Source organism: Mirounga angustirostris, unplaced genomic scaffold, assembly GCF_029215605.1.
Source record: "Mirounga angustirostris isolate CCGP_5_RB_7025 unplaced genomic scaffold, mMirAng1.0.hap1 SCAF_6, whole genome shotgun sequence".
NCBI classification, from domain to species: domain Eukaryota; kingdom Metazoa; phylum Chordata; class Mammalia; order Carnivora; family Phocidae; genus Mirounga; species Mirounga angustirostris.
The window spans coordinates 123,720,155-123,735,741 of NW_026991714.1; the positions used below are offsets into that span (position 1 = coordinate 123,720,155).

Genomic DNA, 15,587 nt, shown 5'->3' on the forward strand with positions numbered 1-15,587 from the left:
GGTGGGTGGGGGGGATGGGGTAAATGGGTGATGGGCATGAAGGAGGGCACTTGATGGAATGAGCACTGGGTGTTACATGCAAGTGATGAATCACTGAATTCTATTCCTGAAACTAATACATTAACTAACTTGAATTTAAATAAAATCTTTAAAAAATAATAAAAATTAAAAAAAAATAAAAAAAGGATCTGGGAGAAGGACAGAACTGTGCCCCCAGTCACTGGGCAGAGCCTGAAGGGGCAACAAGATCTTAGATCCCCATAAACCTGGGGTCAGAATAGGAGCATTGACATGGTTCATCCAGACATTAGGCCAGGAGACAGGCATGCAGAGTTCTTCAGGCAAAGGGGGTATGGAGGTTACTTTCCCATAGTCCAGAGGATGTGGGGAGCCACAGGACATCACCCACTGAATGTCTTCTAGGGAGATGTGGACTCAGCACTGATCTGAACTGGCCTAGAGTTGAGACAAGAAGAGGCCCAGCAGCCACTTATGATTCTGTGCTCAGACAGAGGGCTGGAGACCAGGCATGAGAACATCCAGCAAAGCCAGCTGGGATGGCAATATGGATGCATCCCTGCCACCATGCCTTGGCAGAAAGTATATCCCTTATTGGACCCCTCAAGGGAAGAAAACACAATCTGACTGAAATTAACTTCCCACTACCTGATAGAAAGGGGCTCAGAATTGCTGTTGAAATTCTGTTATGGAAAAAATACAAATAAATGTATATTCCTCAGACACTCAGATCCAAGTCTGAAATTTGGATCTTCTACAGAGGAAGAGGCCGGTGGCCATGCCTTCCCAGTGTATAGTAATCCTTGACTCTATAATTCCTAATGCCATCTAAAGATGGCAGCCACGGCAGGACAGGAATGGGGTTGGGGTGGGACATGAGCTGAGTTGTACTGATCAGTTCACAACACAGACCAGTCAAGGTCTATTTGGACTGGAAGTCATGGTTCTCTCAAGCACTGACTGCAGAGTCACTCAAAAATCCATTTAATATTGGGGAAATGGGGAGTGACTGTTAATGAGTATGGATGTGTTTTCTTTTGGGGTGATGAAGATGTTCTAAAATTGATTATGATGATGGTTGGTTGCACAACTCTGTGAACATACTAAAAATCGTTGACTTGTTTACTTTAAATGGTGAGTTGTATTATATGTGAATTATATCTCAATATTTTTTATGTCTATTCAACAGATATTTAGTGGGTACTCCCTTATTGCCAACACCACTTGAAGTTATAACTCTCCTTTCCCTTCTGAGAAATGGGGGGAGTGAGGTTTGGGGAGGAATAAAGACCACTGTGGACATTTCCTGATGGCCAACTGTGGATACATTCTTTGGGGAGACATGGGGTAGAAGCTGCTAATCTTCTGTTTCCTTCCGATTCTGGCCACCTGCAGCTCTTTGGATTTGGTGAGCTTAACATTAAGTTAGATGAGCTGAAACTTCTGCCAAGAATTTGGCAAGGAACAATCCATCAGAAGCCTATAAATTTTCAGTAATGGTTACTCTGGCATGGCCAATGAGTGTCAATTAAGTCTTGGAAGCACCACGTAAGCGTGGGGAAGTATTGCTTACCAGTGAGGAGACAGGGCTGCTGAACAGCACTGCAACAACGTGGGGTCACAAAAGGAATTCCTTCTCAGCCAAACCAAGTTTCAAGTCCAAATCTCTCCTTTTAAAACCCCAGCTGTCACAGCCGCTGGAGACTGTTTCCAAAAAAGAGAGGGACTTCCTATACCTGCCTTGCTGCCTAAGAACCCAACCAGATGAGATGAACCACCACCATTGGACCATAGGACAACCCCGGTCTGCTCACTACTCTGGAGGAGGGAGGAATTACTGCAAAGCCAGACTTGGTAGGATAAATTACAGATTATTTCTAAGTAACTTCTCTCCCCCAATCACCGTGTAACTCTTAACTAAAACCCTCTACTTTGTCCCCTGACTCTTCTCTCAACACTCTCATCTCCACCGTAATGGTTCTAACGAAAGCCCTTTGTTAGCGAGCATGACCCTGTCCTAAGCACCTTACGCAGATGATCTAACTGCATCCTGCTCCCCCCGGAATTAGGTACTATTAGTAATCTAGGTTATGAGAAAACCGAGGATTGAAGAATTTGAGTTGAGTTACATGCATTTTTGAGTTACACTCAAAGTTGTAAGTGAAGCAGGACTTGAACCTCTGCAGTCTGGGATCTTGACCTTCCTCATCAACTTTACCTCCTACTTCATTAACCACGGCCACCATCATCAAAAGGAACTTCTCTGTTTGGGGTGGGATTCTGGACACAGTCCGCTTTTGGATGAACAAATATGAAACCTGCTCTCTGGGAATGTACACATCGTTCCTGGTTTGGACACAGACATTTAGGAACAAGGATCAAAGCCTCCAACCATACGGAGAGCTTGTGGTGATGCCAATCTGGCTGTCTGACTCCCGCCATCGTTTCTGCTCATTTGGGAGACTGCCCCGGCCCAGGGAGCCCCAGGAGTGGGGCCACGTGACACCGATTGGCCGGCCTGGTCTTTCTGAACTTCCCCCCCGCCACTGCAGGGAATGGGGGGAGAGGGGCTTTTGTGTGCATGGCAGTGTTACAGAATGCCCAAAGACAGTTCTGCATAAAAAAGTACATTGTTCGAGTAATTCCTCCAGCAGAAATAAGGGAGGGGAATCCAATTAACACGACAGTATTTAAGTTTACTGGTAAATTCTCTTTGTAGCACCGCACCCCACCCCCCCGCCCCGTTCCTCCCCACTTCAGGTGCAGTCTCACGAGTGACCCCTGAAATAGAAAAACCAATTTGATACCTTTAACCAGCTGTGAACTATTCTCATTCTACTTACATTTCTCTTTAATCACTTTGTGAAACGGTGGGTCCCAAACAGCCCCCTTCCAAGAGAATGAACAGGCTGGGCAGAAGCTGGACTAGAGAAAAGGTGGCAAATTCCTAAACCGAATCTGGTTCCTGGCTTTGGAGGAGGAGTTTAATAAGGATATCAAGAAGAGGAAATGCAGATGAGGACACTACAAGTGGGCTCCATGGGGAGTCATAAAGGGTTCATTCATAAAAAGTTATGCGTCCATTATGCCTGGATTTTCACACACTGCCCTGGGAAAATATGCAATGCACAGTTTTTCAGAGCAAGATGCATACTTTCACAATCCACCCTAATCCGCTCTCCCTCCTGCCAAAGGGGCATTGACCTGCCTCCTCCCAGCAGATTTCATGGCACTGACCCCTCCCAGGGACCAGCTCGGCCCACACAATACACTTGTTCCAAACACAAAAGTGCACTAACAACTGCATTTGGAAACATCAGAGCAGGGCCAAATAGTTGGCAAAGGAGAATTCCTGCAAACGAAGAATGACGGTTACAGGCACTGGGCCATGCCTTGGCTGAGACACACTCAGCACACACACACACACACACTGCAAAAGTGTGTAAAATATGAGCCAAAAAAAACCTCACACAAAACCCAAACAAAACAAACCGTCACCGACAACAACGAATGGCAAAAGCCCCAACTCACCCATGAAAGTGTAACCAGAAACACCAGGATCTGCGGTGAGAAAATTCTTGTTTCAAGTTCAAGAAAAGGGAATCCCTGGAAATGTCTCTGGCTGTGCCCACTCTCAGGAGCGTGTCTCGGCCCTCTCTAGGGAACTTCAGTAACGGAGAGCTTGCTTCCCCTGAGCCCTTTGAGGCTAACACATTCCTCCGGGGGGGGGGGGGGGTTAGGGTTGCCAGATTTCCCAAACAAAAATACAGGAAGGCCAGTCACATTGGAATTTCAGATAAACACTGAATCACGCATCTTATCTGACCATCCTACGGGGATACCCTTCTCAGATGCAGCAGTCCCCACTCCCCATGACCAGGGCCTCTGAGTTCTGGTCTCATCTCAGCCCCTAGCTAGCTGTGTGGACTTAGCGAGTGGGTCCACACTCGAGGAGCATGATTTCCTGGGGAAGGTGTGGGATAAGTGGGGATAAGATCTCTAGATCAAGATAACACTCTAAGATCCCTGCCAGGTCGAGGGGTCCATGATTCCATGTTGTCACTGAAACTCATCCCACACAGCCTTTTGTAGTTTTTAAATTATAAAATACTACCTGAATGCATTCTTGTGAAAGATGTAGAACGACCCAGAAGTATACAAACCAAACCACCAAGCTGCCCAGCACCTCTGTGTTGCCTTTCTCAGGGGTAACCAGCTTCGGTTGTTTGATAAGCACCCTTGCGGTCCCCTTTCTATGTATGTGGTGCTAACAAGCACCCAAGCACATACATTTACAGAGAAGCAGGATCATTCCCTGACCCGGCTCATGGGGATTCTGATTCGGTAGTCTCCTAAGGATCTGTATTCATAGACATCTTCCCAGCAGATGCTGATGTCCAGCCAGGTTCAGGAACCTCTGCTACCCAGAATGTCGCCCTCCGTCTTTTTGCCACACCCAGTCAGTATTAACTCTAAAGCCATGCCTCCTTCGCTGCTAGCATGCACGAGACGGGAAGCAGAAATCCAGGACAGGCAGCCTCGACCTTGCCATCAGGTAACCAAACTCATTTGTCCTATAGCGTGCACACTCCTGTCTGTGCCTGGCTTGCCTACCGCGACGGCGAACTACCCCACTGATGATGGCAGTAACCTGGTACCCCCACGCAGAGCCTGCCATGGCTGCTTTCTTGAGCGCAAGGGCACACAAATTCCTATCTGTTTGTACCTCTAGGAATTTAAACTCACGGTCCTCTGGACAGAGGGGTTTAGGTGCTATTCCCAATGAAAGCTGACCTGGCTGAGACCCTAATACAGAGCTTAGTATCTGCCAGGCCCCCTCGGGTCCAGCCAGACCCTCTGTCCCTATCTCTTCTGACCTACCCGGAATCTGACTTGAAGTCAGGCTTGGTCTGGCCACGGAACTCCCCAGCTTAACTCTCCTCCTCTCCTCCTGTTTCCATCTCTCGTCTGCTGTCCCAACAGCAGCTCACTCCCAAGCCAGCCATTCACAGCATAACCGGTGTGGCTTTTCTGCCCATGTGAGGATATGCCAGGGACAAAGATCTCACTGAGGGCTTAGACTTGTCAACCTGGAAGCCCACCCTACTACTGCTCTAAAAATGAGGACAATCCACTATCAGCCAAAACCATTCCATCTGGCTCCTTTTAATCTGCCTCCCTCCCTGGCTCAGCTGTTGCTATTCCTGAGCCAAATGAGTCCCTATGTCCATTCCCGGGACACCATGCAATTGGTTCTCTATACTTTCATCTTTTTGGGTCACCCATGGGAGATTGCAGATTGGCGACCAATCCTGAATGAGCTGACCTTTCTCCTTATGCCACCTGCCCACTGCCTCTCGCTGAAAGGTCCAAGTTGCCTTTTCACATATGAGTTCATGCACTGTGCATCTCCCAGAAAGGGTACATGCTTATTGTAGAAAAATTAGAAAATATAGCTAAACCAGGAAAAACAGAATAAAACAAATTTTTAAGAGAGAGAGAGGGCATACAGGGTAGAGGGTGGGGAAGGTGCAGAGGGAGAGGGAGAATCCTTGAGCAGACTCCACGCCCAGAGCAGAGCCCGACATAGGGCTCTATCTCATGACCCCGAGACCATGACCTGAGCCGAAATCAAGAATCGGACACCTAGGGGCGCCTGGGTGGCTCAGTCGTTAAGCATCTGTCTTCAGCTCAGGTCATGATCCCAGGGTCCTGGGATCGAGCTCCGCATCAGGCTCCCTGCTCCACGGGAGGCCTGCTTCTCCCTCTCCCACTCCCCCTGCTTGTGCTCCCTCTCTCGCTGTCTCTCTCTGTCAAATAAATAAGTAAAATCTTAAAAACAGAATCGGACGCCTAACCAGCCAACTGAGTCACCCAGGCATCCCCAGAATAATTTTTTTAAGAAAGTGCTCCATCATCCTGAAATAACCACTGTGTTATTTATTTATGTTTATAATTTTACTTGATATTTATACTGTAGATCACAAAATGGTTTCTTCCAGGTGAATCCAACCTGTACATGTTTTAATTTTAATTTTGTTTTGAGTAATTCTGGTCAAGATATTCACCGTTCACTTTGCCACACTCCCCCCCCACTCCTTCGTTTATTATGCCAACCCCATAGCCCTCATGTAGGTCTTATTTCTGAGGGCATCTGAGTTTGCAAAACCTGCAAAATATACATATACATGTGTTTTTATTAAAATGGAATTCAACTGCATGTTCTCTTTTGTAACACCTTTTTGTGTAACAACGTACAGGAACCCCTTCCTATATTAATAAGTAGGCACTTCCACCTTTATTTTTAGTGGCTGAATAGTTTTCCCCTGGAAAGATGTATTCCAATGTTTTCAGCGAACCCACACTGTTGAACATTTAAACTGTTTTCCATTTTTCCTGCTCCAGTGAACAACCCCATAGCTAGAACTTTGCACACTTCCTTAATTGGTTCCTTAGGATACATTCGAAGAAGTGGAATTGCTGGGTTGAAGGGCCATCTCAGTCTTAAAAGCTTTTTTTTTTTTTTTAAAGATTTTATTTATTTATTTGAGAGAGAGAGCACATGAGAGAGGGGAGGGTCGGGAGGGTCAGAAGGAGAAGCAGACCCCCCACCGAGCAGGGAGCCCGATGTGGGACTCGATCCCAGGACTCCAGGATCATGACCTGAGCCGAAGGCAGTCGCTTAACCAACTGAACCACCCAGGCGCCCCGAGAGCTGGGCAGTTCTTAATCAAGTGCAGCCATGCCTCTTCTCTCTGCCCTCCTGCTCCCTTCTGGCCCTGCTCTCCTCTCTCTCGCTCAGGGATATGTGCTCTCCCCTCAGACCCTCCTCTGTCTTTTTTTTTTTTTTTTAAGATTTTATTTATTTATTTGAGAGAGAGAATGAGAGACAGCACGAGAGGAAAGAGGGTTAGAGGGAGAAGCAGACCCCCCGCTGAGTGGGGAGCCCTATGTGGGACTCGATCCCGGGACTCCAGGATCATGACCTGAGCCGAAGGCAGTCGCTTAACCGACTGAGCCACCCAGGCGCCCCATTAAAAGCTTTTAACATGTGTTGCCAAATGGAGTGTTCAGAGTTTTACAAGGACACCGACCCTTGAGGGCTTCCTGTGACGGCTGTCAGGACGGGCCCTTCCACACATTAATGGCGTCACACAGACAGCCCATCACCCCTCTCCCACGGTTTTCTCAAGTTAACTCACCCAACAGGGGCGCTTTTCTCCAATAACCATCCCGGACCTCCACATAGTCGTACCAGCACAGGCGGCTTTTAAACAAATCCATGGATGTGAAGTTTAGGATGATCTGTAAAGAGTGACCGTAAAGTGAGCTTTGGCAGCAGAGCCCGCGGAGTTTCGAAGACACAGCTTGCATGCCTGTGTTCTCACATTACCCTTTAGCATACAGAGCTCTCAGACCACAGTAGGAGTGTCCTCACAAAGACACACTCACAGGAAACCTCGTGACATTAAATAATAAACCCTAAGCAGGATGGGGAGTAAACAGAGGAGATGGGTCCTCTGGTTCTGTCCTGGGGAATAACTTGAGCTTTTGAAGTCACTAGGTGGTTTATAGAAAACAGGATGCATTAAAAAGATGGGCCGGGAGGCACTGAGCCTGGGGATTTAGAAGGAGGTAAGGGGTCAGTGCAGTTCAGAGATACGAAAAGATCTTATAACATCATCAATCATTCCAAAGGGCCTGGGGTTAGCCTGAGTGCATCTGAGCACCACCGTGATCAGTGTCCCCTCGGCCATGACCTCACTCTTTTGAGACGTGGTGTATCCAGTAGCCTTCCTATAGTTAGTCTGTTCATTCGTTCGTTCCTGCATTCATTCTTTCATTCATTCACCTCACCATTGTTAGTTGATCACCTACTATGTGCCCGTCTGTGTTGGCCAATTGAGATCGAAAGATCAGCAAGATAGGGTTCTTGCCTTTAGAGAGCTCAGAGAACACAGATGTGTCAGGCCAGTTAGAACACTCTTGAACAAATGCTGAAAAAGAGGGATGCACAGGAAGGGAACCCTGCAGCCCCGAGGAGGGGGAAATAGATGCTGCCCAGGATACTGAAGAAGGCTTCTCAGAAGAGATGGCATTTACCTAAGGGGAATAGGGGCCCAGGGGCAGAGACACGGGGCAAGAGGACATTTTGGTGAGAGGGACTGACATGAGCTCAGGTAAGGAGAGTTTGGGGAATTGTGTAGGTTGTGCTATGTGTATCTGGAGTGGGGAGGCAGGGGCGTGGAGAGGAGTGAAGGCTGGGGAGCTGGGGGTTCAGATGGACTAGGAAGGAAGGGTTCAGTTCTTCTGGACATGCTGAGGTCATTCAGTGGATGCCCCATCCACGAAGAGTGGAAGGGGCTGGGTGGCCCTGTGGACTTGGCACACAGGTAATGTTCCCACAAGCCTGCTACCCTTCCAGTTTGGGGCACCCCTTCGCCCCATGGCGTGCCCACCCATGTCTGCCACACTCAGCATGTCCCTGCACCATCACTTCTCCGCTCTCTTCACTCACCAGGGGCCCACTGAAGGCAGCCCTGCCTGGTCACTGCAGCCCTGATCCTGTGCCTTATCCCATTCGGTCCCCTGCCCTGAGCCAGCTCATCTCTCTCCTCTGTCCACTGGCCACTTGCTTTTATATTCAGGCAGCCCCAGGTCCCTCTGTTTCTAAGCAAAGGCCCAGGTTGTAGGGCTGCAGGTCAAAGTTTCGGTGCCTTCCCGGCCAGATTGAAAGGACTGTTATTCATTTGTCCCATCCTCCATGGCCCCCCTGCTTTGAACCTCCTCTCTCTGGGCTTCAGCACACCTGTCCTCTCTCCGCTGCTCTCCGGCCTCAGCTGGCTCCTGTCCTCCCCGCTCCCTGGTGACTGTGAGGGCCCCTCAGTGCAGCAGCATTTCCCTTCCGGCTTCCCTGTGCGCAGGTGACACCAGGCACCGGGGTGCAGCCCCTTGCTGTCATCTCTACTTCACCCCTATTGTTTATCCCCGATGCTGACAGACTTCCTTCCCTTAAGATGTCTGTGTGCCCTGCCGCAAGCCTGTCCCCATCACTCCTGCCGACATGATTTCTGAACTCCTCCCTGCCGTGCCCTGGCCCCTTCTGCGCTCTAGGGCTTCTAGATCAATCTTGCACTTACATCTCATGTTTATCCCCTCCTATGTTCAGAAAACTTCAGTGGCTCTCCCTGCCTCCATCCCATTAATTAAACTCTCTGCTTACCTTCCAGAGCCTCCAGCGTCCATCCTATGTGACCTTATTTCCCCACGTGCCCTGAGGGATCCTGTTAATGGAAGCTTCCCCAGGCCCAGGTCCAGTGCCCTCTGCTTCCTCCCCGAGTCTTTCTCTGACTGCCCGAATGGACACAGCCTCTCCCTCCTCGGGTCCCCCTCCCCGGCCTTTTATAGTGACTGTGGAGCAGGTGTTTTTAGAGTCAGGCAGATCTGGACTTCTCAGTTCTACCACTTACTAGCTCTGAGATCAGACTACCACTTACTAGCTCTACCGCTCACTTGCCCGCTTGGATGTTTAGTTTCCTTTTTCTGCGAAACAACATGCACACCATTGGGTTATTGATGGGCTGCATGAAAAACTGTATATTGAGTGTATCATGCTATGTCTGACACATAATAGGCACTCAATAAATGCAGCTTTAAAAAATCAAGCCACACTGAGTGCACACTTAGTGCTCCACAAACCGACACCCTGAGTACACTTCACAGGCTGCCTGTCTTAATTAGCCTCGAGTGTCCACCCCTTCCTTTGGGCCAATCCCACCCAATGTTCAGGTCTCAGGACAAGTAGCACCTTCTTCCACAAAGCCCTCTGATCTCCTATGAAATGAAGAGGGATGACCGGAAAATAATAGGCCAGCTCCTCTCCTGTGTTGTACAGTGTGTGTGTGTGTGTGTGTGAGTTGTCATTCTTCTTTCAAACTACACCAGTAGTTCTCAATGCTGCTTGCAGACTAGTACCACCTCAAAAGTGCAAAACATAATACAGGGCCAAGCAAATGCCCCTCCTTCAATGAAATCAGACTCCCTAGAGGTAAGGGTAGGGGGGACCCTAAACTAAACTCTAAGTCTCTTGAAGACAGGGATTGTAAATTAGATTTCTTTTTTATCTCCCACTGTGCTCATGTTCAGGCAGAAGGGCTCAGTCATATTGACTAGCTGGTTGCAATATAATACTTTAGCTTTTCAAATTTTCAGAAAGAAAATGTTATTACAACTTCCTTAGTAACACATTCATGATCGAACTGAATGGGATAATTATTCAGGCTAATTATTTTAAATATGTAAGGGCACCATAAAGACCATAGGAGAAGAGGTGATAAACAAGAGGTGATACTTGAATCAATCAAGTTTGCTAATTACTAGCAGCTCTGGGGAAGGCTGGGTGAAGCAGAAATGGAAATAATTGGTACAGGAAGTTCAATGCTGTATATTCTCCCTGCCCCCCATAAGGCTTGATGAATCTTGTGCAGTTCAAACACATCACATAGCCTCTGCTCTGTCAGGCAATTCAACGATTTGGGGATTGCTGGATCACGTCCTCCTCCTTCTTCCTGCCTCCCTCTCTTCGACGCTGCCAGCAGGCACAGAGGTGGTACATCCACCTGAGAAAGACAAGCCTGGAGTCTCTCAGGCTCAAGATGACAACCACACTGTCATAAATGCTTAGAGCCAGAGGAAGAGTTGCATGTGGGTGCTGTGTGGGAGCACACGTATACGTGAGCATGTGTGTGTGAATGCATGCTCAAATGCCTATTAGCCTGACCCCTTTGTGAAATAATATAGGATGATGGCTAAGCATCCAGGTTCTCACCTGGGTTCAGATCCCAACTTTGCAACAAACTGAGTAGACTTAGGCAAGGCCATTTCCTTACCTGAAGAATTAATGTGTTAATAGCACCTATCACATGAAGTTCTGAGGATTAAAAGAGATAATCCACATAATATGCTGAGAAAAGCACCCAGGCCATAGAAAACATTTAAATGGACATTTTTAATGGTTATGAATTAGGACTACCTGAAGGTTGGCTACAGGCATCCAAAAATCCATCACCCCCACGGGGATGCAGGTTTTTCACTTGGCCACTCATCCATTCACATGCCCATTCAACAAATACTTTTTGTGTGACTATGTGCCACGGGCTGTGTTGGGTGCTGGAGACCTCGGGGTGAACAGTCTCTGTCCTCAGTGAGTTTAGGGTCGAGAAGGCAGACAGCCAAATAAACCAGCAGTCAAGATACTGTGAGACAGGCTTCGACAGGTATGACTGTATGGAACCTGACCCAAGGGATGGAGAGGGCATCTCAAAGACATCAGAGTCTAGTCTTGGATTTGAAGGGAGGTGTGAAAACACATACACACACACAAGTTTTAGGAATGCAGAAGCCCCAGGTCCCAGTTCTATATTTTACTGTGAATTTGGGCAATTTTTTAAATGTCTGAGCCTCAAATTCCTTATCCATATAATGGATATAGAGATGCATCCTGCAGTAGGTTTGAGAACATACCACCCTTGGACCAGGGCAAAAGAAGCTGCTACCTTGGCTCAGCTCTACAGGGAATCTGGAGGGAATCATGGAATCTTCAGACCCAAAGGATTGTGCTCACCCAGAGCTTGCATAGTTCCTAGACCTCACTCCAGGTGCCCAGGACCCTGGAGTTCCTGTCCAAATGGCCTTGAGCCCACTTCCAGAGCATGCAGAGATCTCTGCCCTGAATCCACACTCCCAGAGTAGACAGCACATCTAACCAGCCCGCTTCTACTGGAGGAATAGCTGTTTGCAAGGTAGGAGTGCGGAGTGTTTGGGAGAGTGGGCTGGAGTGTTGCCAGGGGTGCTCCTGAGATGAAATGGGGGGCTGAGAAGAGAAGGAGGGGCCGGCTGTGGGTTGGGGCTAGCTCTCCCCACATTGCTCCTTCCAGAGCAACACTCTGAGGTGTCAAGGAATTCTCAATTGGATCCTCGCCTTCCAAGGCATTCTGATGGTGTATTTATCAAGGAGGAAGGATAGAGTCTACTTTGTTTTACAAACTGTGAGCCTGATCTCTAATTCACGTGGACATTTTGCTTCTAGGCCGCCGTTTGTATGATCCTGGCTGAAAGTGCAGAGATCATGTTAGGCAAGCTAGCTCAGCGGCTGGTACGTAGTGGGTGCTCACAGCGTAAGAGCTGCTCTTACTACTATTAATAAGAGTACAAGGCCCCACACCTTACCCAACTAAAGAAAGCTATGTCATTTCCTGAGGTGGTTTCACACCTACCTTTTCCCCCGGAGTGACCGATATCCTCCAGACACAGTGGGAGTAAGAAGGGTAGCCATTTGGGAAACCAGGTGCAGAAAAATTTCCTGTTGTGTCCTGCAGGGTCTCCCCACACGCTGCACAAGCAAAACAATGACTGTGATTTGGGCAGACACGCTCCCCACCTAAGCAGCTCCCTGCGCCAGGCTGCTGAGCAAGCAACAGCCCTTGACCAGCCAAAGCCCTCGGGATGCATCGGTGAGAAGCATGTCAGGCAGATCGACAAATTTTTTCTGGCTAATAAAAGTGGAAATAGGGTCTGGGCGCCAAAAAGTAAGACCTAGGGGTTCCTTTTGAGGCTCTCAGGATTGAGCATGGCCTTGAGCATGGTGGGCAAGTTTCCCAGCCTTGCTGGGCCTTAGTTTTCTTGTCTGTAAAATGGGCAGGAGCTGCCTGAAGGGTTAATGACATGGATCAGCTCGGTGCTTGGCACACAGTGCGTGCGCCACACAAAGTACAAGTAGGTGAAGCAACAAGACAAAGAAAACACTTGGAAACTCATTTCATGAGAAACTTCTTAGTTTGAATCTTGACTCTTCTTTTTCTGCTACCTATCTCTGAATGAGCTACCAAATAAACAGTCAGGAAAACACAAAGACCAGAGGTATGGGAAGCTCTTCCGCCCTTGAATGTTTGAGGGTCGCCTGGTCATAAGTCCAGAACCTAGTCCTTATGTATGTGAAAAATATTTCCTCTAATTTGTCCTTAAAAAAAAGGTACCTCATATGAGTAAGCTTGGGAGCTGCAGGTTCCTTACCGCCTGACCCCCGGGGACTCAGACCCCAAAGACAAAGACGTTGGTTTGCTGCATGCCCCTCTTCCCAAGGGTCGCCCCCAAAGTGTGGGAAACAAACATCCTTACCCATATCTGCCTACATGCAATCCAACCTCCACTCGGCAAAGACCCCACTTTTAGTTACTACTTGAAATTACTGGAAGCTGCAGTTTGGGAGCCGCAGGAAGGAATAGCTAGAGAGCGGCCCGTCATCAGCCTCAGGAAATCCTGGATGTCGGGGCTTCAATATCACGTTACCGAACAACTGCCAGGCATCATGAGGATTATGCCCGGCAGTCAACACCCCCAAGGGTTCCACGGAAATTATTTTAGAATAATCATCAACATTCTGCAAGAATAGATACATTACTATAAGGCTCCATGGTATTTACCAGCTGCCTCCAATCCTTTGGGGAAGTAAGAGGCATATACATTATAACTAAATAAATACTATGGCATTTTCCAGAGAATGCTATAAGGTTTCTCTTTCAATTCAGCAAGGTTATATGATATGTGTGTCCTACATTTCAGCCCTAACACGCCCCCACATGACTAATAGCTGGATGGACGTATTTCCTAGAGTTTTGTGATGGACCAAACCCCACAGAGTCCTTCGCATGCTGACAGCCTAGATTTTCTAAGATGGCCCCTGTTTCAAATATGCTGTCCCACGATCAAACTGTGTGTCTGGTCTGGGGTTTGGAAAATGTTACTGGACCTGTGGGTAATGAATTTCCTTCTTCCTCCCCAAACTACTGAATTGCGTTCTCTCCCATCGGTGGTAAACCCTGGCTGCTATAACTAATGCTTTGCACTGAAGCTCAACAGCTTAAAGGGGCCAGTGTGAGCTCCCTCCCAGGGCAGCAGGTTGGGGCTGGGGGGGGGGGGCAGGGGGAGGTGATGCTGAAGCCAAGGGGATGGAAGGCAAAGAGGGTACATTCAAGGGGAAGGGGCTTGTGGGTGGGCGGAGAAGCAGACATCTCCTCAGACCCCAGGGTACTGCCCAGGCTCCGATGGCAGATTTCTAGCCAATGACCAGCACCTTGGATGGCTAGGAAAGCCCCAAGGCCATAGAAACAACCTCATTTACAGCACTGAGGCTGTGGGAGGCTGACTACCCCCGCTTCTATAAACACTGCCCTTCATTCACGGTCTTCCTGCAAAACCCTTGGTTTTTGTTTCGGCAAACCCACATCTCCTACTCCCATAGGAAGGGGAAGGGATTTTATAGTTATGAGGCGCACACTGCATTGGGTCCTTGTTCCCTGTTGTTCCCCTAGGGCTTCTTCCTCTTCAGACTATCAGGGCTGTGCCAGAGAATTCCGAAGATTCCCACAAGTGAAGCCGTGAGCTCCCAGACCTGTTCTTCGTGTCACTACGGGCAATGACCGCCCCCATTTGGGCCTCCTACACTGTCTAAAGCCTTCCTGAGAGCCGCACGCCAGAAATTACAGCAGCCTCGTCAGGCTCCCCAAGCCGCTTTCCCGGCAAGGGGGCGAGTTTGCAAAGGGTGGCTGAGTCACGCTCCGAGGGTGCTACTGAGGCCCCGGGACTCCCCAGGATTCAGTTACCTGGGCATTTGTACAGCTTCCTGGCTTGAGCTATGTCTCCCTGACTGAGCCGCACGCGCTGGCCAATGGTTGGCCTGATGCCATTGTCGTCTCGGCGGGGGAGGATGGTGTCTAAGAAAACTCCTCTACAGGAAGAAAAGAGAGAGAGAAAGGAGAGAGAAAAGTCAAGGCTGGCTGGTGGCCGCGCCGGGATGTACAGTCTTTATTTCCCTGCCCATAACCACATCGATGTCCCTGGCCCCTGGGCTGCCACATTGTACAACGGTGGGGAGCACCATTCAGAGAGACTTAGGTGTGCGTGGAGCCCCCTGGAGGTGTGCAACGGGCACCACTGAGCATGGATAAGTCTTGGAGAGGCTCCAGAGAGAGCCCGGGAAACAGCACAGTGTGAGGCTCTCAGGGGCTGGTCAGTTAGTGCTGGTTGATGGTTTGGTGAATAATGGGAATCAGGGTTTGGGGGCCTTTCTGGCAATGGCGATGATCAGATGGAAAGTGAGATGAATGCAGAGAGCAAAGGGTAGCTGAGAGATCCCTGGTTTAGAGATTTCCATGTACGGCCTGGCTCGGCCACCTGGGTGAGCTCGGACAAGCCCCTTCCCCTCCCTGAGCCTCAGTTTACTTCTCTAACAGTAAGAGAGTGGCCTAGACAGTCCTAGCAGTCCCTTCCAGCTCTAACATCTTATTCTATTCCCGCATGAAGGAAATCGAAAATGACCAGAACAGAGGAGCAGACAGCAGGCTGCCCAGCTGAGTTTGGGCTCACACCTCCATGACGTGGGCCTGGTGGACCCCTGCCTGAGCCTCCTCCTCTGCCTCCAGACCCCCGATGCAGGGGCCTCTCCTGGAAGGGAGGGCCTCCCTCCGAACCAGTTCCTTTTCCAGTTACCTGTTTCTTCCCTCCCTTCTTAA

General features: G+C 48.9%; 1 protein-coding gene across 1 annotated transcript in view; it reads right to left on the reverse strand.

The window, feature by feature from the left end:
• TLL2 (tolloid like 2) overlaps positions 1 to 15,587 on the reverse strand; it is a 127,116-nt gene that overhangs the window by 26,154 nt on the left and 85,375 nt on the right. The window contains exons 8-10 of the mRNA XM_045876276.2: positions 14,679 to 14,803; positions 12,294 to 12,409; positions 7,221 to 7,323 (exon numbers count right to left, since the gene is read on the reverse strand). Coding sequence (XP_045732232.2) covers positions 7,221 to 7,323; positions 12,294 to 12,409; positions 14,679 to 14,803 — 344 coding nt within the window. The remainder of the gene's footprint in view (positions 1 to 7,220; positions 7,324 to 12,293; positions 12,410 to 14,678; positions 14,804 to 15,587) is intronic.